Source organism: Rhinolophus hipposideros (genome assembly GCF_964194185.1).
Source record: "Rhinolophus hipposideros genome assembly, chromosome: 17".
NCBI classification, from domain to species: domain Eukaryota; kingdom Metazoa; phylum Chordata; class Mammalia; order Chiroptera; family Rhinolophidae; genus Rhinolophus; species Rhinolophus hipposideros.
In genome coordinates this window covers 39,872,098-39,894,068 of record NC_138063.1, presented here as the reverse complement: position 1 = coordinate 39,894,068, position 21,971 = coordinate 39,872,098, and the positions used below count along the sequence as shown (strand labels likewise).

The 21,971-nt window shown below is 39.1% G+C and overlaps 1 protein-coding gene across 1 annotated transcript; it reads left to right on the top strand.

Annotated features, from left to right (window-relative positions):
• Positions 1–1,499: 1,499 nt before the first annotated feature.
• LOC308509847 (histamine H4 receptor-like) lies at positions 1,500–21,138 on the top strand (the record flags this gene model as incomplete). Its single annotated transcript, XM_081078379.1, is given in 5 exon segments — positions 1,500–1,583; positions 5,549–6,017; positions 6,020–6,351; positions 16,184–16,519; positions 20,983–21,138. Coding segments are annotated over 5 exon segments (1,377 nt in total).
• Positions 21,139–21,971: the final 833 nt, after the last annotated feature.

Below are 21,971 nucleotides of genomic sequence, written 5' to 3'. Positions count from 1 at the left end.
ATTATTTCTTCAAACAGGTTTTCAATTCCTTGCTCTCTATCTTCTCCCTCTTGTACCCCTGTGATGTGAATGTTGGTATGCTTGATGTTGTCCCAGAGACTCCTTAAACTATCTTAAATTTTTGGAGGGTTCTTTTTTCTTTTTGCTGTTCTGATTGGGTATTCTATGCTACCTTATCTCCTAAATTGCTGATTTGACCCTCTGCTTCATCTAATCTACTGTTGATTCCAGTGTATTTTTCATTTTAGTGATTGTGTTTTTCATTTCTGACTGGTACTTTTTTATACTTTCTACCTCCATTTTTAGGTTTAGTATCTCTTTGTTGAAGTTCTCATTGAGATCATTGAGCATCCTTATAACTAGTGTTTTGAACTCTGTATCTGGTAGATTGCTTGTTTCCATTTTGCCTAGTCCTTTTCCTGGAGTTTTGTTCTGTTCTTTCATTTGGGACATGTTTCTTTGTCTCACCATTTTGGCTGCCTCCCTGTGTTTGTTCCTACATATTAGTTAGAGCTACTACGTCTCCTAATTTTGGTAGAGGGGTGTTATGCAGTATTTATTCTGTGGAGTCCAGTGGCACATTATTCTTGGTCACCAGAGCTGGGTGCTCCAGGTGTGTCACTTGTGTAGGTTGTGGGTGTCTTCCTGTTGTATTTGAGCCTTGGTTGCTATTTGCACCTCAATGGGAGAGATTGACCCTCAGGCTGGTTGGTTGTGAGGACTGGCCATGACTACAGTGTTGTGCAGGGGCTGACTCTATGGATCAGGATTCACTTTGGCAGGCCTCTGATTTCTGCCCAGACTACCCTTTGGGTGTGCAATCCTTGAAGTTGGCCGAGTGATGTTTTGGCTCAGTCCAAAACTGGCCACCAGGTATGCCAGCACTGGGGCCTCCTAGCAGGGGCCCCACTTCAGGCCAAATTTAGCCTCAGCCTATGCCCTGCTTGGGGCCATCTGGCAGGAGCCACAAAGCAACTTGCAGTTGGCCACCACCCATGTTGGGTTTGGAGATGCCTTGAGAGGCCAAACCTCAAACTGAGTCTGGCTCCTGCTGGTGCTGACCTTAGGGCTGCTCAGTCAAAAGTATGGGACATGTTGAAGCCAGATGCTGCTTGTTTGGGTTTTGTGAACATTTGAGAGATTTTAGGAAATTCTGTAGTATGAAATAAGGCAGGCTGTTTGTATGAAAAGCCACTGGAAATACATTGGTGTGCATGAGAATTGTCCACCCTAGTGACAAGTCTTAAGCAAGCTAAACTTAGCATAGAACAAAGGAGAAAACTTGTCCTTGATGCAATTAAGCGGCCATAGAAATATAGGGCAATGAGACCTAGATGAGAAACTTCCTGTATCCCTAAGTCCCAGGGACGCTTGGGTGACAGGGACTTTGCTAAGTGCTGGGACAAAGAAATGAGCCAGCAAAATCTCTATTTTTGAGGCACATAATAGTCTAATGTGGGGACAGAATTATAAACAAATAGGTTCAGTAGAATGGCTAAATGTGGTTCCGGAGGCATTTAGAAGACAGTGATAACTCTGGCCTGGGAAGCCTGTGCAGTTTGGAGGCATACAGGATTGGGAGGGTATATTGGATGAGGCAAGGATAAACTGCTGTAACAGAGGCTCAAATAAGATAGAAGTATATTTTCTCTCACAGAATAATCCAGGAATGGTGGGAGGGTCTGTTCCAGGAACTAACCCAGGGATCCAGGCTAGCGGGATGGCTCTCTGCATCCTCTAGGGCAGTGGTCAGCAAACTTTTACTATAAAGGGACCTATGATCTCTGCTGCACCTGTTAAAATATGCTGTTATAGCACAAAAACAGCCATAGGTAACATTTAAAAAAGAAAAAAAGTGGGGGGGAGGACTTCACCATTTTCCAATGAAACTTTAGTGATGCAAACAGATGTTGGCCATATTTGTTCCATGAACAGTGGTTTGGTCACCCCTTCTTTAGGTCATAGACTTCTTCTGCATGGTCAAAGTCAGGTTGTTGTGACTCCAGGTTCTAGAAAGGAAGGGCAAAGGGCAGAAGTCTAGGGCAAAAGATTTTCTTTTAACCAGGTAGTGCACAATCAAAAATCATTTCCACTCACATTTTATTGGTGGAACTTAGTCACATGGTCCCACCTCACTGCAAGGAAAGCTGGAAAATATGGTCTCTAGCTGAGCTACCATATGGCCAGGAAGAGGGGGAGGATGGCATTAGGTACTTCTTTGGCACCAGAGTCCAATTTGTACTAGACAAACTGTGGAGAGAGTGCAGAGCAGTTTGGATGAGCAATTCAGATGTCTATAATCTCACGTTTTTCAAATGGCAGGTCTCAAGATCTGTTATTTAGTCATGAAATCAGTTCAGTGGGTTTTGACCGGTCACTTATTTTTTAATGAAAAAATACAAAAAGGAGCAGAATAGAATAGAATAAAAAATTTAGAGTATAAAATATCAGAGTACCTTGCACATAATAAGGGGAAGTATTGTTTTATGAATACTTCATTCTGTGTACTTGGTTAAGTATAAAATGTATTTCTTACGTTAGGTCACAGTCAAAATGCTTGAAAAACAGTTTCAAAAAGCTGTTTCCCATTTCCTTTCTTTCTAAGTTAATATTTCTTTTTAATCTTCACTGGGTATTTCTAGGATTTGCTTCACTGAATGTCCAAACTGTTGGGTCTAACTTAGGTTTAGACAGCTTGCCCAGTTAGAAAAAACATTTAGAAGTTACAGAGAGATGAGGAATGATGTGCAGAGAGAAAATGGGTGGGTTTGTTTCCTGGTCTTGCTCTGAGGAATTTTTCTGGCAATGCAGGCTATAAACTTGGTGAAGGCCAGGTAAGCTGGATCCCGGGTTCCTAATACATAGCCCAGAGCTAAGTGTCTAACAAGAGCTCCACACATCAGTGCATGAATGCTTGTATGGGGTGCTCAGGCAGCATTTGCACCTCTGTTGGCTAAGGGTTTCAACATAGCTGTGTGAAATCAGAAGGAATCCTTCAAAGCCCACTGGAGCTTGTAGGAAGCAGTCATGGGGAAGCTGGGCTCTTGCTGTAGCTAAAAGTAGAGAAGACAGAGTGATAAGGCAGGGTAGTGTGCCGAGCCTGGAAAATGGAAATCTGACAATAATTTGGGAAAGTTAGTTTCAGTGCAGATGGTAGCACGAGATTACAGTGCTCAGACAAGTTTTCTGGAGGGGGAGATTCCAGGGCTGAAGCAAGAGTGTGTGGGGCAAAGTAGAACAGTGTAGTTGGAAGAAATGGAAGTTGAAATGTATGCAGAATTAAGATAGCAAGAAGAGAGTATTTCTTTACCTGCAGATGAAAAAAGCTTGGTGGTAAAATCAAAACCATGAAAAATATTGTTGCAGGGTAAGAGGCAATATCCTGAATAATGGACATAATCTGTAGTGGGTAAGAACTGGGCCACAGACTGATTTCAGGAAGGCCACTGCCTACTGTACTGAGCTTAGGTTCAAGCAATGCCTGAGTTGTCTGTCAAAGATGCTATGCTGAGATGAAGAGATTGGCATCATCTTCTCTATTCCCTTGGATGTCCATGATCCCATTTGACCTTATGCATAGTAGAAAAGAGATCACCTTCCAGCATATTGCATCATATCATTACAAAGGCTGAACAGAGCAATTAAAAAACTAAATGCAGTTTTATGACCATCTGGGTATTGTTACCATCTTCATAATCATTAGATTTAGTGCAAAAGATGTATTAATTAGTGGCATGAGAAGCAGAAGGCAAAAAAGCCTATCATACAGAGGAGTTTGTGGTCAGCACCATATGCATTTTAGCTTAGCCTCAGAAATACCAGTAATTTGGAAAAAAAAAAAAAAAACCAAAACAAAACCCACTTCCTTGCAGTTTTTAAAAATAACTCAGTTAAAAAACACACAAAACAACAACCAGTTTCCTCTTACTTCTAGCCAATTGGTGAGCCCTTCCCAGCATGTATAATCCATCAAAGAGAGACAGTGCTGGGCAATGTTGCACCCTTGTAATAAAAATGAGAAAACATTGCAGAAGAAGACTTAAAAATTGACAGAGAAAACAGTATAAGAGAGATGGTGAAAGGGGGGCATGTTGCAATTTCATGAGTAGATCATTTCTTTTCCCTCAAGTGAGGAAATCAGAGAACCATGAAACATTGAGATAGAAGGAACCTTATTGATCTAAAAGGAGTTCAAAGAGGCCCCTGTTACAGGCCCCCTTACAAAATTCTTGATTCACATGTTTATCCCTGAGATAGAGTTGTTGGTCTTGGGTGTCTTTACATTTCTTATAGAAAATATTCTTGAAAATTTCAGGATGGATCAAAGATCATGGGTCCGGTGACCTGAGAGCAGTCATCACTGAAGGAGCCTCAGTTTCCCTTTTAGCAGCCTGCCCTTGTGACCAAGTGGATCAAGAACATTCTTAACCCTTAAAAAAGCTTGTGGCACTTGCCACAGGTATGTCTCTCAAAATGGCTACTCACCATAGCCTTGGCACCATTTTTGTGAGGTGGAAACAACTGATTTGTGTAGAGGGCGGGTGCCTGTAAGGCACCATCACATAACTGAGAAGCACGAGATAGAGGAAGTTACTTGGGTCTTTAGATAACACCCACATTTCTGTAGGGGGTGTCCAGATGGCTTAAGACCTCTAGCCTCCGGCAACCCTTCTTATGTTAATGCCCCTCCACCCAGCAAAAGAATGTATATAACCCCTGATTGAGCTGCAATAAAGAGAGACTTGATCAGAACTCCTGTCTTGTCTCCGGTCTTTGTGTCTCCCATTTTCCTCCCTTCTAGGTGCTTCGGGGTCCCTCGTGTAGTGTCCCGCGGGTCGGGACAGATTTGGTAATGAAATGCTCAATAACACTGGAGTATCTACCCACAGCAGCTTTAAACTTCTTTCTTTTTGTGCACCATCTTCTTGGAAGTGAGGTAAGAGTTTTTCTTTCTTTTTTTGATCCCACCTTAAGGAATCAGCATAAACTGCAGAGTAGATTCTTCCTATATTAGAACCAGGAAAGCCAGTTGCTTTCAAACTTTTTTGACTGTGACTACAGTGAGAAGTACATTTTACACTGTGATTCAGTACATGCATTTCTCTCTATGTACATATATCTATATTCCCAAAGCAAAAGTTTCATCAAACAATACATACCTGATGATGTGTGATGTATTCCAACGTTGACTATTTTATTTCATTAAAAAATATGCCAGTTATGACCCAGCTGGCAGATTGGGAAACACCGTGAGAAGGTACACCCAGTTTCAGTCGTTTAACAGTTCAGATTTTGACATGTTCTATAGTGTTAGGAGGTTTAACCTTGAAGATTACAGCTTTGCCCTTGAAAATCATTAAGGCAGTCTGCATCGTGGCACAGGCTCCACTGAAATCAAACCCTCTGTCCTGGCACATGTCATGTTACCCAGGTCCAGTTAACATCCTGACTTCTTGCACATCCCTGAAACTCCTGAGGGCCTGTGGTATGCTTTATGCACTCAACATACGCTCATAACATTGAAAATAATTTATTTGGCCTCTTTTAGGTATCTTACAGAGCTCAACACACTGGGATCCACAAGATTGTGGCTCTGATGGGGGCTGTCTGGGGGCTGGCCTTCTTAGTGCATGGGCCAATAATTATAATTTCAAAGTCTTGGAAGACAGACATGGAGCATTGTGAACCTGGATTCATTTCAAAATGGTATGTCCTTGCCATTACATCATTCTTTGAATTCCTGGCCCCAGTCTTCTCAGTGGCTTATTTCAACATGTATATTTACTGGAGACTATGGAAGTGTGGTCATCTCAGTAGATGGCAAAGCCGTCCTGGACTCACTTCTCCTGCTTCTCCCAGTAACTCTGTACACCCATTCAAGTGTGGACTGTTTTCAAGGACAACTCTTGCTGAACCGAAGGAAGCAGCAGTATTCCTTCATTTCAAGAGACAAGAAAGAAAGAGTAATCTCTTGTTTTCTATAAGAACCCAGAAGAAGAGCAATATAATTGCTTCCAAAACGGTTCCCTCTTCCACTCAGAAAGCCTAATTCTTTACCAAAGGGAACATCTTGAACTGCTTAGAGCCAGGAAATTAGCCAAGTCACTGGCCATTCTCTTAGGTGTTTTCATTATTTGCTGGGCTTCTTATTCTTTGCTCATGTTTGTTTTTTCATTTTACGACCAAAATCAGCATCCTCAAACATTTGTGTACAATGTCACATTTATGCTTCAGTGGTGTAATTCCTTTGTCAAACCTTTTTTGTATCCATTGTGTCACAAGCATTTTCAGAAGGCTTTCTTGAAAATATTTTGTATGAAAAAGCAACTCATACTATCACACAATCAGCCAGTATCTGCTTGTGGGGAGAGAGCCAGGAGTGCAGTTTCCAGGCTCTCGGCCTCATGTGGAAAGGTGCTGGCTCAGGTAGTAAATGGCCATCAACTGTGATTGGATGGCCATCAGCTATAGCTAGTTGGCTGTAACCAACTGTAACCAGGGAGCCATTGGTCACTAATATAACTGCCGTGGCCACGCTAGCGGAAAATGGGGGCTACCAAGAAGATGGTGGCTGAGCTAGCAAGAGTGGATTACAGTTCGCACGGCAGATTGCAGTTTGCAAGTGAGGTTGGTTGGCAAGTGGGACTCTGGAAGAGACCCAGAAGAGACCCCACAGGCTGCCCTGCATGACACTGCTGAAAGATAATTTTATTGCTGACAGATATTTTAGTCTTGATCTCACCTAAATGAATTTGATCTGGCTTTCATCTTGCCTTTTTCACTGTAACCAAAAAGTCCATAAAAGTGTAACACTTAACAAAAATATCAAAACCTGAAAGTCAGTGGAAAATTATTTTTGTGAATAGCAGTGTAATTAGAAATTAATAATATTTTTCTAAGCTCATAGCCACAAAAGCACTGTATTTTTCTTAGTTATCACCTCTTCCTTGTCTTTTAGATATTGATATAACATTGATTGTGAAAGTCAAGATTTTTTGTCTGCTTAGTGTTTGCTACAGTCTTAAGTAAATTTCCCTTTTTATTTTATAGTGACAAAAACTTGTCAAGTTTTAAAACCATTCACTAAAGTATACAATAGAAAAAGTATCTATATTGCCCTCTCTACTGGAGGTGTGCAACTCTGTCATGACCAACGGGCAGGCAAGTTGGGGTTTGAATTGGCAGGAACAGGGAGTGAGGGAGTGCACAGATGGAAGAGTGGAGGGTACATATAATGTGTACTTCCAGACTCTATAGTCCTAATTCCAGAAAAGAAGGAAGTGTGGGCTGGTAGAGGAAAGAGTAGGTAACTGCAGCTTTCAAAAGTCCTCAGTGAAATTACCCTGGAATTCCTGGCAATCATAGGATGAAAGGGTGAGGAAAAGGCAATGGTCACCAATGGGTTGAAAGGATGGCTTTCCCTATCTTTTCCTGACTTCTTCTCCAAACTTCCATATCAGTTGAAACTTCTCTGTGAGAAAATATGAAAGAAAGAGAAAGGCTAAGAAATGGTGAAGGACTATATGATGAAACCTGATGTACCTGGTACAACAGTTACAGAACTGTGTGCCAATAATTATTAATAAAGTACATTGCTGTATGTTTTGATGTCTTTAATTTGTGTACCCACTGTTTTACATTGCAGTGCTCACATTGATTCCTTTATTATACAGTGAATGTAGGTTATTCCTTACTGAACATTTTATTAGTCTGGTGAGTTTTGTTATTTTTCATTATTAATTTTTTTTTCCAGTGTTCTTTGCCTGTCTTTGTTATAACTTTTTGTTTTTATTTCATAGTTAATTTAATCTCTCCTAGAAGGTTTTATCAGCATTTCTTCTATAACTTCTCAGAGTTTTTACATAGTTTACTCATTTTAATATTTCTCAGATCTTTTAAACCTTTAATTAATTTCAAACTCTAAAAGATGAAAATCTTTTAAGTACACAATGCTTACAAGTGCCATAATTTTTATGTACATTATGCCTTGCATAAAACAGAAGTTAATGTTTAACATTCAATAGTAATTTTAAAAATTGGAAAAGTAAGCTCTCATAAATGCACATTTTATAAAGTTGTTATTTGTCAACTGTTGGTTTTAACATTTATAAATTAGTAGTTGTGAATTTCATATGATTGTTGGAGGCTTGAACATTCATTGAATGGAGTAGCCCTATGAAAGCTTTTCAGTTCAATCTCGGGGAAACATGCCTAAATACTCATGTGTATTTTCTAAAATATATCAAATGTAATATATGCTGTACTTTATTCAATCTAAGATGTCGTCAATGCAAAACATAGTTATTTTATTCACCACTATAAAAGAGAAAATGTTGCAAATTGTCTTTGAAACAATACTTTAAAAAATCACATTGATAGTAAGTCCCCTTCAAATTTCAGAGTTGTTGAAAAGTGAGTGATATATGTCTTAGAAGTGGTGAAATACGATCTAAGTACAATAAATAGAAAGAACAGGGCTAATAGTCTATGAAATAAGAGTTTGAATACATAAACACTTTTGGTGGTACAGTCATGTAGTCATTAACAATTGTTTATTAAGCGTCTATCATGCATTAGCTACTTATTGCAAAGGTGTCTATGAACCTTGCCAATATGATTGAGGTTCCCTGGGGTAGGAAGTTGACTTGGGGGTCTCTTAATGCAATGCTGGGCACCACATAGGGGCTCAATAGATAGTTGTTGAAAAGGCATGCATTAGGCATTTTCCTTAAAAATAAAATGTGAATCCTAGTTTTTAAATTCAAGTATTTTAAATTTGCACTGGAGGAAATTTAAAATGTGTTTCATTACAATAAAAGTAATATGTACTTATCACAAAAGGAAAAGGCAATAATAAAACAATTCCTATACCCAAGAAGCAACCATAATTATTAATTTGGTGTAGATGTTTCTAGAGGAAACAAAATGTAATCTCATTTTTTAAAAACATGTGTTTGTCTAAAGTTTTCAGGATAGCCTCAGGTGAATCCTTTCATAAAATGAAGGCTGCTGATTTAGTATGAGTAATTACTGTACCCTTCCCCAAATAGAGCTGGTTTATAAATACTTATTAAATTCTAATTAAAAGTAGTTAATTTAAAATTGATTTAAAATACTTCAATAGACAATATTTGATTTTCAATAAGTATTTTTAAAATTTTAATATACTTATTAGCTCATTTTAAATCTGGACCCAACTCTACCAGAATAATAGGCAGAATATTTATTTGAATGTTAGTTCTGAAGTATTGGCTTCAGTTGGTTTGTATAGAAATAGATTCAAGAAGAATAAAGCTAGATTTAGGAATCTAAATGCTAATTATGACTGACACTTTAGGTCTAGGCTTTTTTTGAGTCATGAAGTCTTTAGATATAAGTGACAGAACAATCGTAACTGTTTTACAGAAGTGCCTTTTGTGGATTTTTGGTAACTACCTTCCTATAATAAGGATCTCGGCATTTCAGGAAACTATTTTTCACATTATGATTTCAGAGAAAAAGAAATTCTAACATACAAAGTAAACTTCTTGTTCTAATAATTATCAATTAAGGTTGATTCAAGAAAAACCACGTTAATTATTTCCAACAGAAGAAATTTAATAGAAGCAATGGGATGATACAGGTATTGGGAAGCTAAAAGAGCAAGAAGTGGATGTTGACAAAACCCAGACACTAATAACTTAAGGAAACAACTACTATCTTTAGGAATAGAGATAAATAAAAGAGAATCTAAGATTTTGGAGAAGTCCCTGGAGAACTGATGCTTGGAGCTCTGATTGATGCATGATGACAAATAGGATTTGAACAGCCAAAGAGCGGGGAAACAGCTGGTGCTCAGACTACCACGGGAAGTGGGGCTGGGCAGCCATGTTTGCTGTTGGTGCCTTCAGTGAGACACAGCAAGGCAGAAGCATTATTGTGAACTGATGCTAGACGGATGCCTAGTCAAGTTGGAAGGACTAAGTGAGTTTTCTTCTTTGTACCTCCCGCCTTCCAATCTCTTGACAGTGCCTCCTATTAATAGAACCTAATTAAAAGCCAGTTGTCAAGGGAGTCTGGGAATTATATAACTCCTAGCCCCAATCCAGTGCTGTGTATAAAAAGGTAGGATTGGAGCTAATGGACAACAAATAATTGGCAAATCCTATTCTGTATTTAAGCATAATAAAGTAGAACTTTGTCTTCAGGGACTTAACATTCACAGTTTTAACTGCATGTAAGCAACCTGCTGGCTCGTAACATTATCATTTGAAAAATTTTTAAGGCACAAATTCAAATCATGTACCTGTAGGTTGGTATGCCGAGTAATTTGGCTGCTAAGCCTAGCATCCTCATTCTTGACCTCTATTATTATCACATGGACTGCAATGCTTATAAAGTATTCAACCCTTTTGTGCTGGTGATGGAAGTGAGGGAGGAATGAAGAAGTCCAAGAAAGCATGGAACTCAGCAGCGTGTCAGTCCTGTAGTTGGTGGCGTCACTATACATTTCATAACAGAGATTTCAAATTGGTGGTTCAAGGATGAATCTGGTCTATAAGATGAGTTGATTTTGTTGTTTTATAAAAATCAGTGAATTTAACATTAAATTGATATACTTAGTTTTTTTTTGAAAAACAGCATCCAGCAACAGTAGGCCCACATTCCCTCAAGAAAACAGTTTGCCAAATCTGGGCAGTTGCTGATTCTTATCGACAGGGAGATACCCTTCAGTCCTCCTCAGTTCCACTTTCCTTCATTTTGTCAATTTCATTTACTTGTCTGTTCCTTTTAGGCATCTAAATTGCAACCCATGTTTTATATGTAAAAAGAAAAAGTGATTCATAAAACTATTTTAGTGAATACCCCAGAAAGTACAAACATTGCCTTTCCTGTTGGAAATTTTATGTTCTGGGCTCTTTTGGTTAGGATTCTTTGGTTACAGGTGACAGAAACACAATTTGAACCATCTGGGCAAAAGTGAGCAGATTAGTTCTCATGACCAAAGTGCATGAAGACAATGGTTGGAGACCCCAGCGATGACTAAAACCAGAGACTGTGACAACTTTATTTTATACTGTGGCTTCTCTATAAGGCTGGGATGATGCATGTTCACATCCTTTTTGATCAGATAGGAAAAGGGCCTCTCCTAATAACAGTGAGGAAAAAAAAAATCTCAGAAAAGATGAATTGAGTGCCCAATGGGTATCATATGGATATTACAGGATCAATCTCTACATAGGAAAGTGGACACTTGTACTGCCCCCTTGGGTCAATTCCCCTTCACACTAGTCTCTGGGGCAGAGAGATAGGATCAGCACCATTCAAACCATGTGACCAGAAGAGAGAGGAAAAGTTTCTTCAAATAAAAGGTGATGCGGTTAACAGAAGGGGGTAGAAATAATAAATGTCTACTTCAAGGGGTATTCAAAAATTGGAGATGCCATGAACATCTGATTGTCTTCCTTATATATTGTGTAAGGCTATCCAAATGGGCACAATTCTCTACCCCACCCTTTGCAATGTTACTTTGTAATTGTTCTCATCAAGAGGAACTTGCTTTGGCCAATAAACTGCTACCAACAGGCCATGAAAGTAACATCACGTCAGTGTCAAGCCTAGACCTCAAGAGAACTATGCACATCTGCTCTATCTCTTAGAATCTTTCTCATCTGCCAGGTAAACACACTCAGGTTAGCCTGTTGGAGGATGAGAGACCACGTGGAGCAGAATCAAGCTGTTATAACTGAGCCCATCTTAGAGCAGCCAACCTCCAGCTGACTCAGCAGCTGATTGGAGATTCATGACAAATGAAGGCTAAACAAGGCTAAAATGAAAGAAGCCTAGCATGGCCCAGACCAGAAGAACCACTCAGCTCACCCAGATAATCCTGAGCAGTGATAAGGCAATGTATTTTGGGACTGGTTTGTTATTCCACAATTGCTGAATGACATGTCAAATATCTATCCTACTGTGTATTAAACGTTAAATCTGAAAGTTGAATACCAGAGGGATGTAGATGTATTTTATACACTTGTTCTTTTGTGGGAGCTGAGACAAAAGACAGAAACATTATTATGCAATAGGACAGAGTTTTGTAAAAAGGTCATGACTACTTCTCCATAGGAACAAAATTATTTAATAGCAAGGATAATTAATTCTGAAATATTATAAACTATACAATATGACAATAGTAGAAGAGATGTACCCATGGGTAGGAAAGTTGCATCATGGGAATGGAAGAGAAATCAGTTATAACAAGCTGTTTTTTAGCTATGTGTATATCTCCCTTAACTGCCTCATTCAGTCTGTTCAAGTTTCCATCTTAAGTCAGATACTGCAACCTAAGGACTGGTCCTGCACTTTGTATTAAATAGTCTCTCTCTCTCTCTCTGTCTCTCTCTCTCTCTCCCTCTCTCTCTCTCTTCTTGATGCTCTTCTCCTTACTCATGCCTGTAGTCATTTCTTTACCTGCTTAAACTTCTATGGAATAAGAGGAAAAGGGAGGGAACCTTGAATAGAACCAGCCAGTTTGGTTAATGATGAGTATCTCTGCAGTAACATCCTGCAGGAAAAGTTTAGATAACTGTTAATTAACCAGAGCCTAATCTGCCAGCGTTTTATCAGAGCCTAACTGAATGCGGGGAAGGGAAATGTCCAACCTCCTCCCACTCTAGCCATCCTGACCCACTTAAGTGGGGAGGGAAAAAAAACCAGAAATACTTGTGAAGTTCACAGTCCAGAGATGCTCACTAAAAGACTGGGATCTAATCATAGGACTATAGAATACCTCCCTTCCCCCACACCTCACCACCTCATTACTAAAGTCTTATTTACAGCAATTCCTTTTATATAGTACATCATGTCTGGCTATCAAGAAAAATTTATACGGCACTACCAAAAGGTAAAACACACAATTTGAAGAGACAGAGAGAGCATCATAACCAGACATGGTAGGGACGTTGGAATTATTGGAACTGGAATTTAAAACAACTAAGATGAATATGCTAAGGGCTCTCGTGGATAAAGAAGGCAGTATGCAAGATAGGCCATGTAAGCAGAAACATGGAAATTCTAAGAAAAGTCAGGGAACTGTTGAAGCATTATTTTTGATTATGACCTGTACCTAAAAGTTCCAATAGTCAAGATAAAGATGTAAAAAATATGCTTTTTCTTCCTGTCAAATGAATAATAATATTGACTAAGTGCTTCATCACCAAAATGGATTTAATTGGGAAAAAGAAAGGGCTGCAACTCAGTGCATGCAGACACGGCAAGCCACATGCACACTCTGGCTTTCCATGATGGAGTGGTATTCGAAGAAGGGAAAAGGAAGTCAGAGACATAGAGCTTTATTATAAGCATAGAGTTCTTCCTGTAGGGTTCTTGCTGTTACATAGAGTTCGAGAACTGCTCCCGTAAACCTTAGCTCCTTTCATAGACTCTCCCGACTGATTATGTTTGCTTAAAGTCTTTATCAGATCATAGAAAGGCACTTACCAGTTCCTTCTTAGAAACTGAAAGACAAATGGTTTTAAAATTATTACTTCATCCTTCCTGTGTCCTTGCCCCAATCTAGGGCACCTGGGTCATAGCTGAAGTGGTGGTTAGGCAACTGGTTGGATGTTCTGCCTTTTCTGGCTTCCCACATCTAGAATCCACCTGTGTTGAGTTCAATACTTATTTTGGGGTTTTGTTCCTCTGGCTGCACAAGGCTCAGGCTGAGCTAAAGGTCCTAATTATTACTGAGCTAAGAATAGCTCTCAAGGGACTGTGGTCCCACTGGTATGGAATTGAACACCACCATCTACTCTTCAGTATTCTTCACTCTCTAGGGAACCAAGAAAAGGATGGCCTGGAGTGTGAAGGTCATACTCCTGTATACTATTCTCTGGATTGAGGAAAATGTCTGCTGCTTTGAGATAATAGCCCCAACATGTTTCATACCATTTAGTGGGTACTGGAGGACACATTAGGCAGAATCCTTGCCTTCAGGGAGTTATATAGCATTTGGCTTGGAATCAACGGGTTCATGTATCCATACGACAGAGAATAATGAATTGTTTCTTTTATGTAATATTTGTAGGGATGCAAGAGAGAGCAGTGCCCCTACTGATGTACTGTTGCAGAATTGTCCTGCTTGGCCCTGTATCTTTCCAAGCAACCTGATCCTTCTATGGCAGGGCTGTGCAGCTGTTCTCCTGACTAGTATAGACAAGGCTTTGACTGGAGAAGCCTAGAATAGGATTTGCATGGATAATGATATTCAGAAATTTATGTATGGTGCTTCCTCTGTGCCAGACTGGTTTATTTACCTTATTTCTTAGAACACCTGTGTGAACAGATACTGTTATTATTCTTAGTCCATAGATGAGGAAACTAAAGAATAAGGAGAGTAGATGACTTGCTCCAGGTGATACAATCAGCAGGTAATGAAGCTAGAACTTGTACTCAGGTAGTCTGAAACTAGTCCAGATACACAAACCCCATCCTACACTGCCTCTCAGCACTTAGGAAATCTCTTCTCGCTTCTTCTTTCACACAGGAAAGTTAGTAAGAGTTTTTAGAAGGAGGTGAATGTAAGCGAACTAACCAAAACTCCAAATGAAATTAAATCAAAACAAAACAAATCCAAATGAAGAAAACCCAAATCTAAGGGTCTTTTTTCCCCCCTCCACAACAGCAGTCTCTATTTTCCCCACCAGATGGCAGTAATTCCACATAGTTTTTCCCCCTTTTATTTCCGTTTGAACAGCCACTGAATAAATAAACGGGTAGTATTGTTTTATGTCACAATTTAAAGAAATCTGATAAAAGTCCTCTCATATGTCAACATTTTCTATTGAAATAAACTCATAAAATCAGTTAAGGCTACATCAACTCTATAAAAACAAAACAAAACAATGACTTCTTTTCCCCCACTAAAAGGTAAAGCCACATAAGGGCATGCATATAAGCGTGAGCGGGAGCGCGCACACACACACTCCAAGAAGAGTTCCTTAAAATCCCTTAAGACTATAAGGAAAGTCGAACAGTTTTTCTGTGCTTATTTCCTTAGTGTCATTTGCATATCTTTTCTTTGTAAAAATATTACAAATTGTTGGCTTAAAAAAATCACTGCATTTCAGGACCTCCAAGCTTATAAAAAAATCTTCCTTATAATTTACTGAAAAGAAGTAATTCTCATCATTTTATTTTATTGGTATGTTTTACATATACTCTTTACATTTCTTGTGATTCCCCCAAAGTAGCTGTCTATTTCTCATCATTAGAGTCATAACCCAAAGTACCCAGAACTTCAGAGGCTGCTGTAAACTCATGATAGTCTTTTAACTTCAAATATTTTCTCTAAAACAACCTTCAACAAGTATTTTCTCCACTTAAAAAAGCACCACCAACTGGCTAAATTTGGTACTGCAGCTCAGTTCTAGTTAATGCCCAGATCCAAAGGAAGCAACAGCTTATTTAGTAATTATATGATCAGGATGTAAAAATGGAAATTATTTCGATTATAAAATAATTTCTAACTTCATGTTATACCATGAATCTAGCCACATTTAAAATCTTTATCTTACTAAAATTTTTCCATATGACTAATTGGGGCTTCCTTCCCTGACTTCCAAACTTTTTGCTCTTAAGAGGCTATCTTTGATATTATAATGGATGTTAATGGGAAATAATATATATTTTGGTGAAAACTGTACTATGGTCACATTTTCAAAAATAAATCAATTACATAATGTGGACATTATTTATGATTCACAAGATAAACTGAGATTTCTGAAAATCTCAGCTGTTAAAAACAAAATGAAGTCAAGTGTTGGCAGTGACGATAGATAGGCATTTTAGACTTGTTCAAAATTTTGACGCACTAAGAAGAGTCCCAGACGCTGCAGATAGTACTTTCATTCCATTTCTATCAATTAATATCATTTATTAAAACCCTGTGAGATTTTGTTCTGCAACTTGGAAAAGAGATACAAATTTCTTTTGGGGAAGAAAAGATGGGAAAAAAAGAGGAAGAAAAAGAAAGGAGTGAATAATAATGTATATTTATCTTCCTGGCTTATATTTGAGCTCCTCTGGAGAGCATAATGAAGTTGATGGAACTGTTTTACTTAAGGACTCCCTTCCAGATGAGGGGTGATTCCAGAAGTTGATAAAACATTTCAAGAGAGACTTTGTGATTCTCTTGGCATAACAGTGCTGCCTTGGTGACCAGATGTCAAAATGTGGCACAGAGTTGGGAAGGAAGCCATTCACTTCACACTGCCAGGAACTCAGCATTGTTCTGACAACTGGTCTGCCATGCTGGGCTCACCTTAGACAGCTCATTGTCTGGAGTCCAGTGGATTCTCCTGATGGGCACTGGCAGCACTGGGCCTTCCCCACCCAGGGGGCCTCATGTGTGATGGCCAAGGACAAAGGAGAGCCAGATACTGAAAAGAGGCTGGTCTGCTCATGCTGCCTGCAGCTGACAGACTGGTTTGTGGGCATGTGCAAAGGCATCTCTTTGGGGACATTAGAAATAGCAGAACAGGTACAAAAAGGCCAATGTCTGGAAATCAGACAAATGGGGGCTTAATCTACCATCCTTTTGTTTGTTTAAAACAATTAACTCTCTCTGTATATATTGTTATCAAATTATATCTATGTACACATGTGCATATATACATAGATATATACATATATAGATTTAAAATAGTCACAGGCTAATGAGGTCTGGGATATTGGGGCAACATCTACTAGTGTAGCCAGCAGCTTCAGCAGTAACCCTTGCTACTCGTGGTACAAGTGGGAACAGGTGTAATTTGGATAATTCCCACCTCTGCAGGAAAAGGATAGAGCATGGAACCCACGCTAGCTTCTATATTCCAACTGTAGCTAAGATTGGGTGAGATGGAGAAGGGGTGTAAATGTGGGGAGAGGAACTGAGGAGAATTTTTTCTAACTCCGGCCTGTAGCTTAACTGTTTACTTCTAGAAGTTACTCGGTCATTGATTAGGGTTAACATGGGACTTGGCTCATTCTTTCTGAAAAGCACACATTAGTTTTCACAATAGCATGTTAAATGTCTAAAGCCATAGAAGAACAGAGACAGGAAATGAAAGGTGATAAAACCACAGACCCTGGCGGCCACTATTCTCTGCACATCTGTGCTGCTTTTCCAAGCAGGCCGACTTCAAGGGAAGCTCTGTGCCTGCGGAACTGCCTGGGGACCTGGCCTTTTCACCCTTCATCACATTTTGAGATGGGCAACACCAGCTTTTGAATCAGGAAGTAATTTTAAAATCAGTCATGTTCTGATCCCGTGGGCCTGGTTTCGTCTGATTAATAAGCTATGGTTTCAAGGCCCTACCAGTTTCCTTCCCCTGGGGTGCCCCCCTTCCCAAACCCACGCTTCAAGTGTCTGCAAACAGGACCCTCCTTTCCCTGGTGACCAAGCCCAGCAATAGTCCTGCCCAGAAGGACTAGCCCAGTGCCGGCCTGACCTTGCCAGGAGGAATTTCTCTCTCCAGCTTGAATTTCCTTCCTGTCTACCTTCAGGCCTTTAGTGCTGGCCATGCTCCCCTTTGACCACCCTGAATAAATCTTCCTTGCATCCCTGACAGCTGCTGATTTGGCTTCTTTCTTATTTTTTTTTTAATTGAAAGTAAACCTTCAAAGCGGCACAGCCACCTGAGAAGCTCCGCTGAGCGCTGCAGCTGAGCTATGAGCCTCAAACAGAAGTGCTGCATTTACCAGGTCCCCCTCCTGCCCTGGGGGTGGGGAAGGGGATCACCAGGCTTTGTGGGCTGCCAGGGCCACTCAGCTTTCAATTCAGCTTTTGCATTAGAAGAAGGGTATGTGGACATGGGAAAAGTGGTTGTGGTGAGATTTTGAAAGTGGCTGTGTAACCTGAGAGAGAGAGAGCTGGAGAGAGGGGATAGCAGAGGGAGGGAGGGAGAAAGGGAGGGAGGGAACAGAGGAAGGACGGAAGGAGGAAGGTCTACAGATGGAGGTGTGAGTACAGGCAGAATGCAAGTTCGATTTATTTTTAACAGAAATCTTGGGTGTCGCTGTGCTGCCTGGTTAGACTATCGGGGGTACTTTGCAGAAAGAAATTAATTTTAAAAAGCACATTCAAATTTAACAATCAGTTTGTAACACAGAAAGCAACGATCCAAGGGATGGCACAGAAAGTTAGGTGTTGACTCCTAGATTTTGTTTTAGGGTCTTCTTAGTTATTTTATCATTTTAATCTGGTCACTTCAGGTCTCTGTATCTCCCCCTCCCGCCAAATAATTTTTAACTATAGAAATTTTGAAACATTCAGAAAAATTGAAAAATAATATGACAAACACCTTTATATTCACTATCTAGATTCAACAATGGTAAACATTTTTCCATGTTTGTTTTATCTTTATGTGTATACATTCACACACACACACACCCACACACATTTTTGCTGAACCATTTGAAACTAAGTACAGACTTACTTCACCCCTAAATATTCCAGCATGCATTTCCTGACAACAACATTCTCCAACATAACCACAACACAATCATTACACCTAAGAAAGTTAAAAATAATTCTCTAATAACCTTTAACATTCACTCCATATTAAAACTTCTCCAATTGACTCCGAGCTGTCTTTCGTAACTGGTTTTCATTTTGAACCAGGAACCAATCAAGGTATCCATAAATTTGGTTAAGTCTTTTTAGCCTCTTGCGCTCTCTTTTCTCATTGAGATGGGTCCTACACACAAAGTATTCAAATCTTAAATGTATACTTGATGAATTTTTAAAAAATAGATTTTATTTTTTATAGCAGTTTTAGACCTTGATAAATTTTTTACATTAAGTATACCCCTATGTAACCACTCACCAGGTTGATAAATAGAATATTTCCATCACCCCAGAAGGTTTCCTTATGCTCTTTCCCTGTTAATATCTCCTCCTCCCCATCCACCAGAAAGGAAGAGGATATGAAACAGCTGGAACTCTCAGATCTTCTGGTTGGAAGTGTAAATTGGTTTAACCACTTAGCAAAATTGTTTACCAGTACCAAATAAATTCCAACATATACTGACTTTATGGCTGACCCAACAATTCCATTTCTCAGTACATACTTAAGAGAAATGAGTGTATACACCCCTACAAGACCCGTGCAACAATGCTCATAGCAGCTTTATTCATAATTTCTCCAAACCGGAACTGTCCCAAATGTCCATCAATAATAAAATGGATAAATAAATTGTGGTGTATTTACACAAAGGAATACTACACAACAATACAAAGGAGACAGATACTGAACCATGCAATAGCTTGGGTTAAGCTCAGATATTATGTTGAGTGAAACAATATTGATACAAAGAGAGTACATACTGTATGAATCCTTGTAGATGAAGGGAAAAAAATCAGGTAAAAATCAACTATTGTGAGAAAAGCCATTAGTCTCTTTTAATTAACAATCACCCGTTTTTGTTCATGATATTTTCTTTTGCAGAGACTAGGAGAGGTGTTTTGTAGAATGTCTCACTTTCCGGATTTGTCTGATCATTTTCTCATTTAACTTGATCCTTCACAACTGGGGATCCATGAGAAAGTTGAGCTCTATTGTCCTAAGGCATTCATGTTATATGATGAGTTAACTTCTATCCTGTGCATCTAAAATGGTACCAGTAATGTTCCATTCTTGGGAGAATAGAAGAAATCATCGCTCAATTCATTTTGTGTGATCTATGGTTCAGTTGAGAAACCCCAGTTGAGAAAAGATCATTGAAAGTTAGGTCTGAAAGCTGACTAGAGTCGAGTTAAACATTTTTGGCAAGAATATTTTACAGGTGGTACTGTGTACTTCCTACTGTATCACACTGAGAGGCATTTAACATCAGGTTGTTTCACTTTTAGTGATGTGGATGTGGAGTTTGATCACTTGGTTAAGATGGCGACAGCCAGGTTTCTCTATTGTAAAGGACATTTTTCCAGATCTCCATGGCTTAACAACCTCATTGTCAATATGAAGCACTCAAAGTTCAGTATTTCCCACTTGATGGAATAGTTTCTTTCCAGTAAATTTGGCTGCATGGTAAAATTGTTCAAAGCAAAATGGTTATTTCACTTATAGAGCTTCTCCCTAAAACGAGAGCTTCATGCCATGAAAAATATATCTTAACTGTAATAGAACATTTCTAATCTTTGAGATTTTTAGGTAACATAAAATGAATTCCTTTCCTACTTGAGATAATTTGATAAACACGACATTTTGGATATTAAAATTGCTAAAACTCAAGACATATTTATATGTATTTTGGTGGTGTTAAAAATATTATGGGAGGTAGTGTTTAAACCATTAAGGTTTAAACTTAATGTTTAAGTTTAAGGTTAAGAAACTTTAATTAAGGTTAAGAAACTTAAGGTTAAGAAACTTAATTAAGGTTTTCCTGTATATACAGTTAATCCTTGAATAACACGGATTTGAAATGCATGGGTCCACTTGTACGTGGATTCTTTTTAATAAATACAGCTGGCCCTTAGTCTCTCAACTATAGAGTCAAAGATTATACATGGATTTTCAACTGCACTGGGGGTGGGTGCCCCGAACCCCTGTGATGTTCAAGGTCAACTGTAACCTAGATCTCAGATCCAGAAGAAATGTGTTTCAAAGCATTTGGTAGTTTAAACAATTACTCTTGAGAACTCACTTCTGTACTCTAACAAAGACAGAAAAGTGTTTTAAGCATGATTATCCACTGGCTTCAAGGGAAATAAATAATTTCAAGTGACTTAGATGGATTTTGGTGTAAAAATCATCACACAAATCCAGAATGATTTAGTGAAGAAAACAAAAAGTCAAATCTTACTAGCTCAGTAACCATGGTCAACTCACTCTAAACCTTCACGTCCTGTGGCAGACTAAAGATGGCCACAAATTTGTTGATGTTTCTCCTTTTAAGAGGTTGGGTCCATGTCTGCTTCCTTTGAATATTAGTGGGCTTTGTGACTTCTTTGACCAACAGAACACAGCTGAAGAGATGATGCGCCAGTTTTTGGACCCAAGCCTTAAGAGCTTGGGGGCCTCCACTTCCGGTCTTTTGGAACAGAATCAGTCATTTTTGAAACCTAGCCACTATGCTGTAGGATGTCCAAGCAGTCCTGTGGAGAAGCAACCTTAGCTGACAAACTCGAATGAATTCCCAGCTGACAGCCAGCACCAACTTGCCAGCCATGTGAGAGAACCATTCTTGGAAGTGGATCCTCTGGCCCTCATTGAGCCACCCCAAGTAATGTTGCGTGGAGCAGAGATGGCTATCCCGGCCATGCACTGCCCACTGCTGCAGATTGGAGAGCAAAACAAATGAGTGTTCTTCTTAAGCCACTAGGCTTTGGAGTACTTTGTTACTCAGCAAAGCTAATTGCAACAATCCTCATTGGCAATCTGGTGATAAACCCATTTGACTTGTATATACAGAGAGAGTCAAATAGGATGGGGTATATTAAAGTGCTTTCAAAGTATAAAGCAATCCTATGCCAATGTAAGGTGATAACCTCTGAGGTAACCAACAGAGTGGAAGGATTCTGTAAATACTACTGTTCTGAAGTTGGCATGTTACTCTACTTTCTACTGACCCCACCTCCTGAATTTAAAACAAAACCAGTTACTTTTTCTTTCATTGTGGTAAAATAGACATAACATAAAATGTACCATTTTAACCATTTTTAAATGTATAGTTCTGTGACATTAAGTACATTCGCAAATTGGTGCAACCATCACCACCATCCATCTTTGAAACTCCAGTTACTTTTGATAACAGGAAATATACCTTCTTAACAAGTGTAATTTTCTATTCTAAATTTGAAGTGAAGCTAAATTATCTCAGCACTGTGTGTGATGATGATAATTTAAGGAATGAGCCCATATGTTGTAAAGATAGGTTTCCAGAGAGACTGTTAAGAATGGCAGCCCACACTCTGCAATGGAGCCTGAAAATGCTCTCTTCCTTCTCAC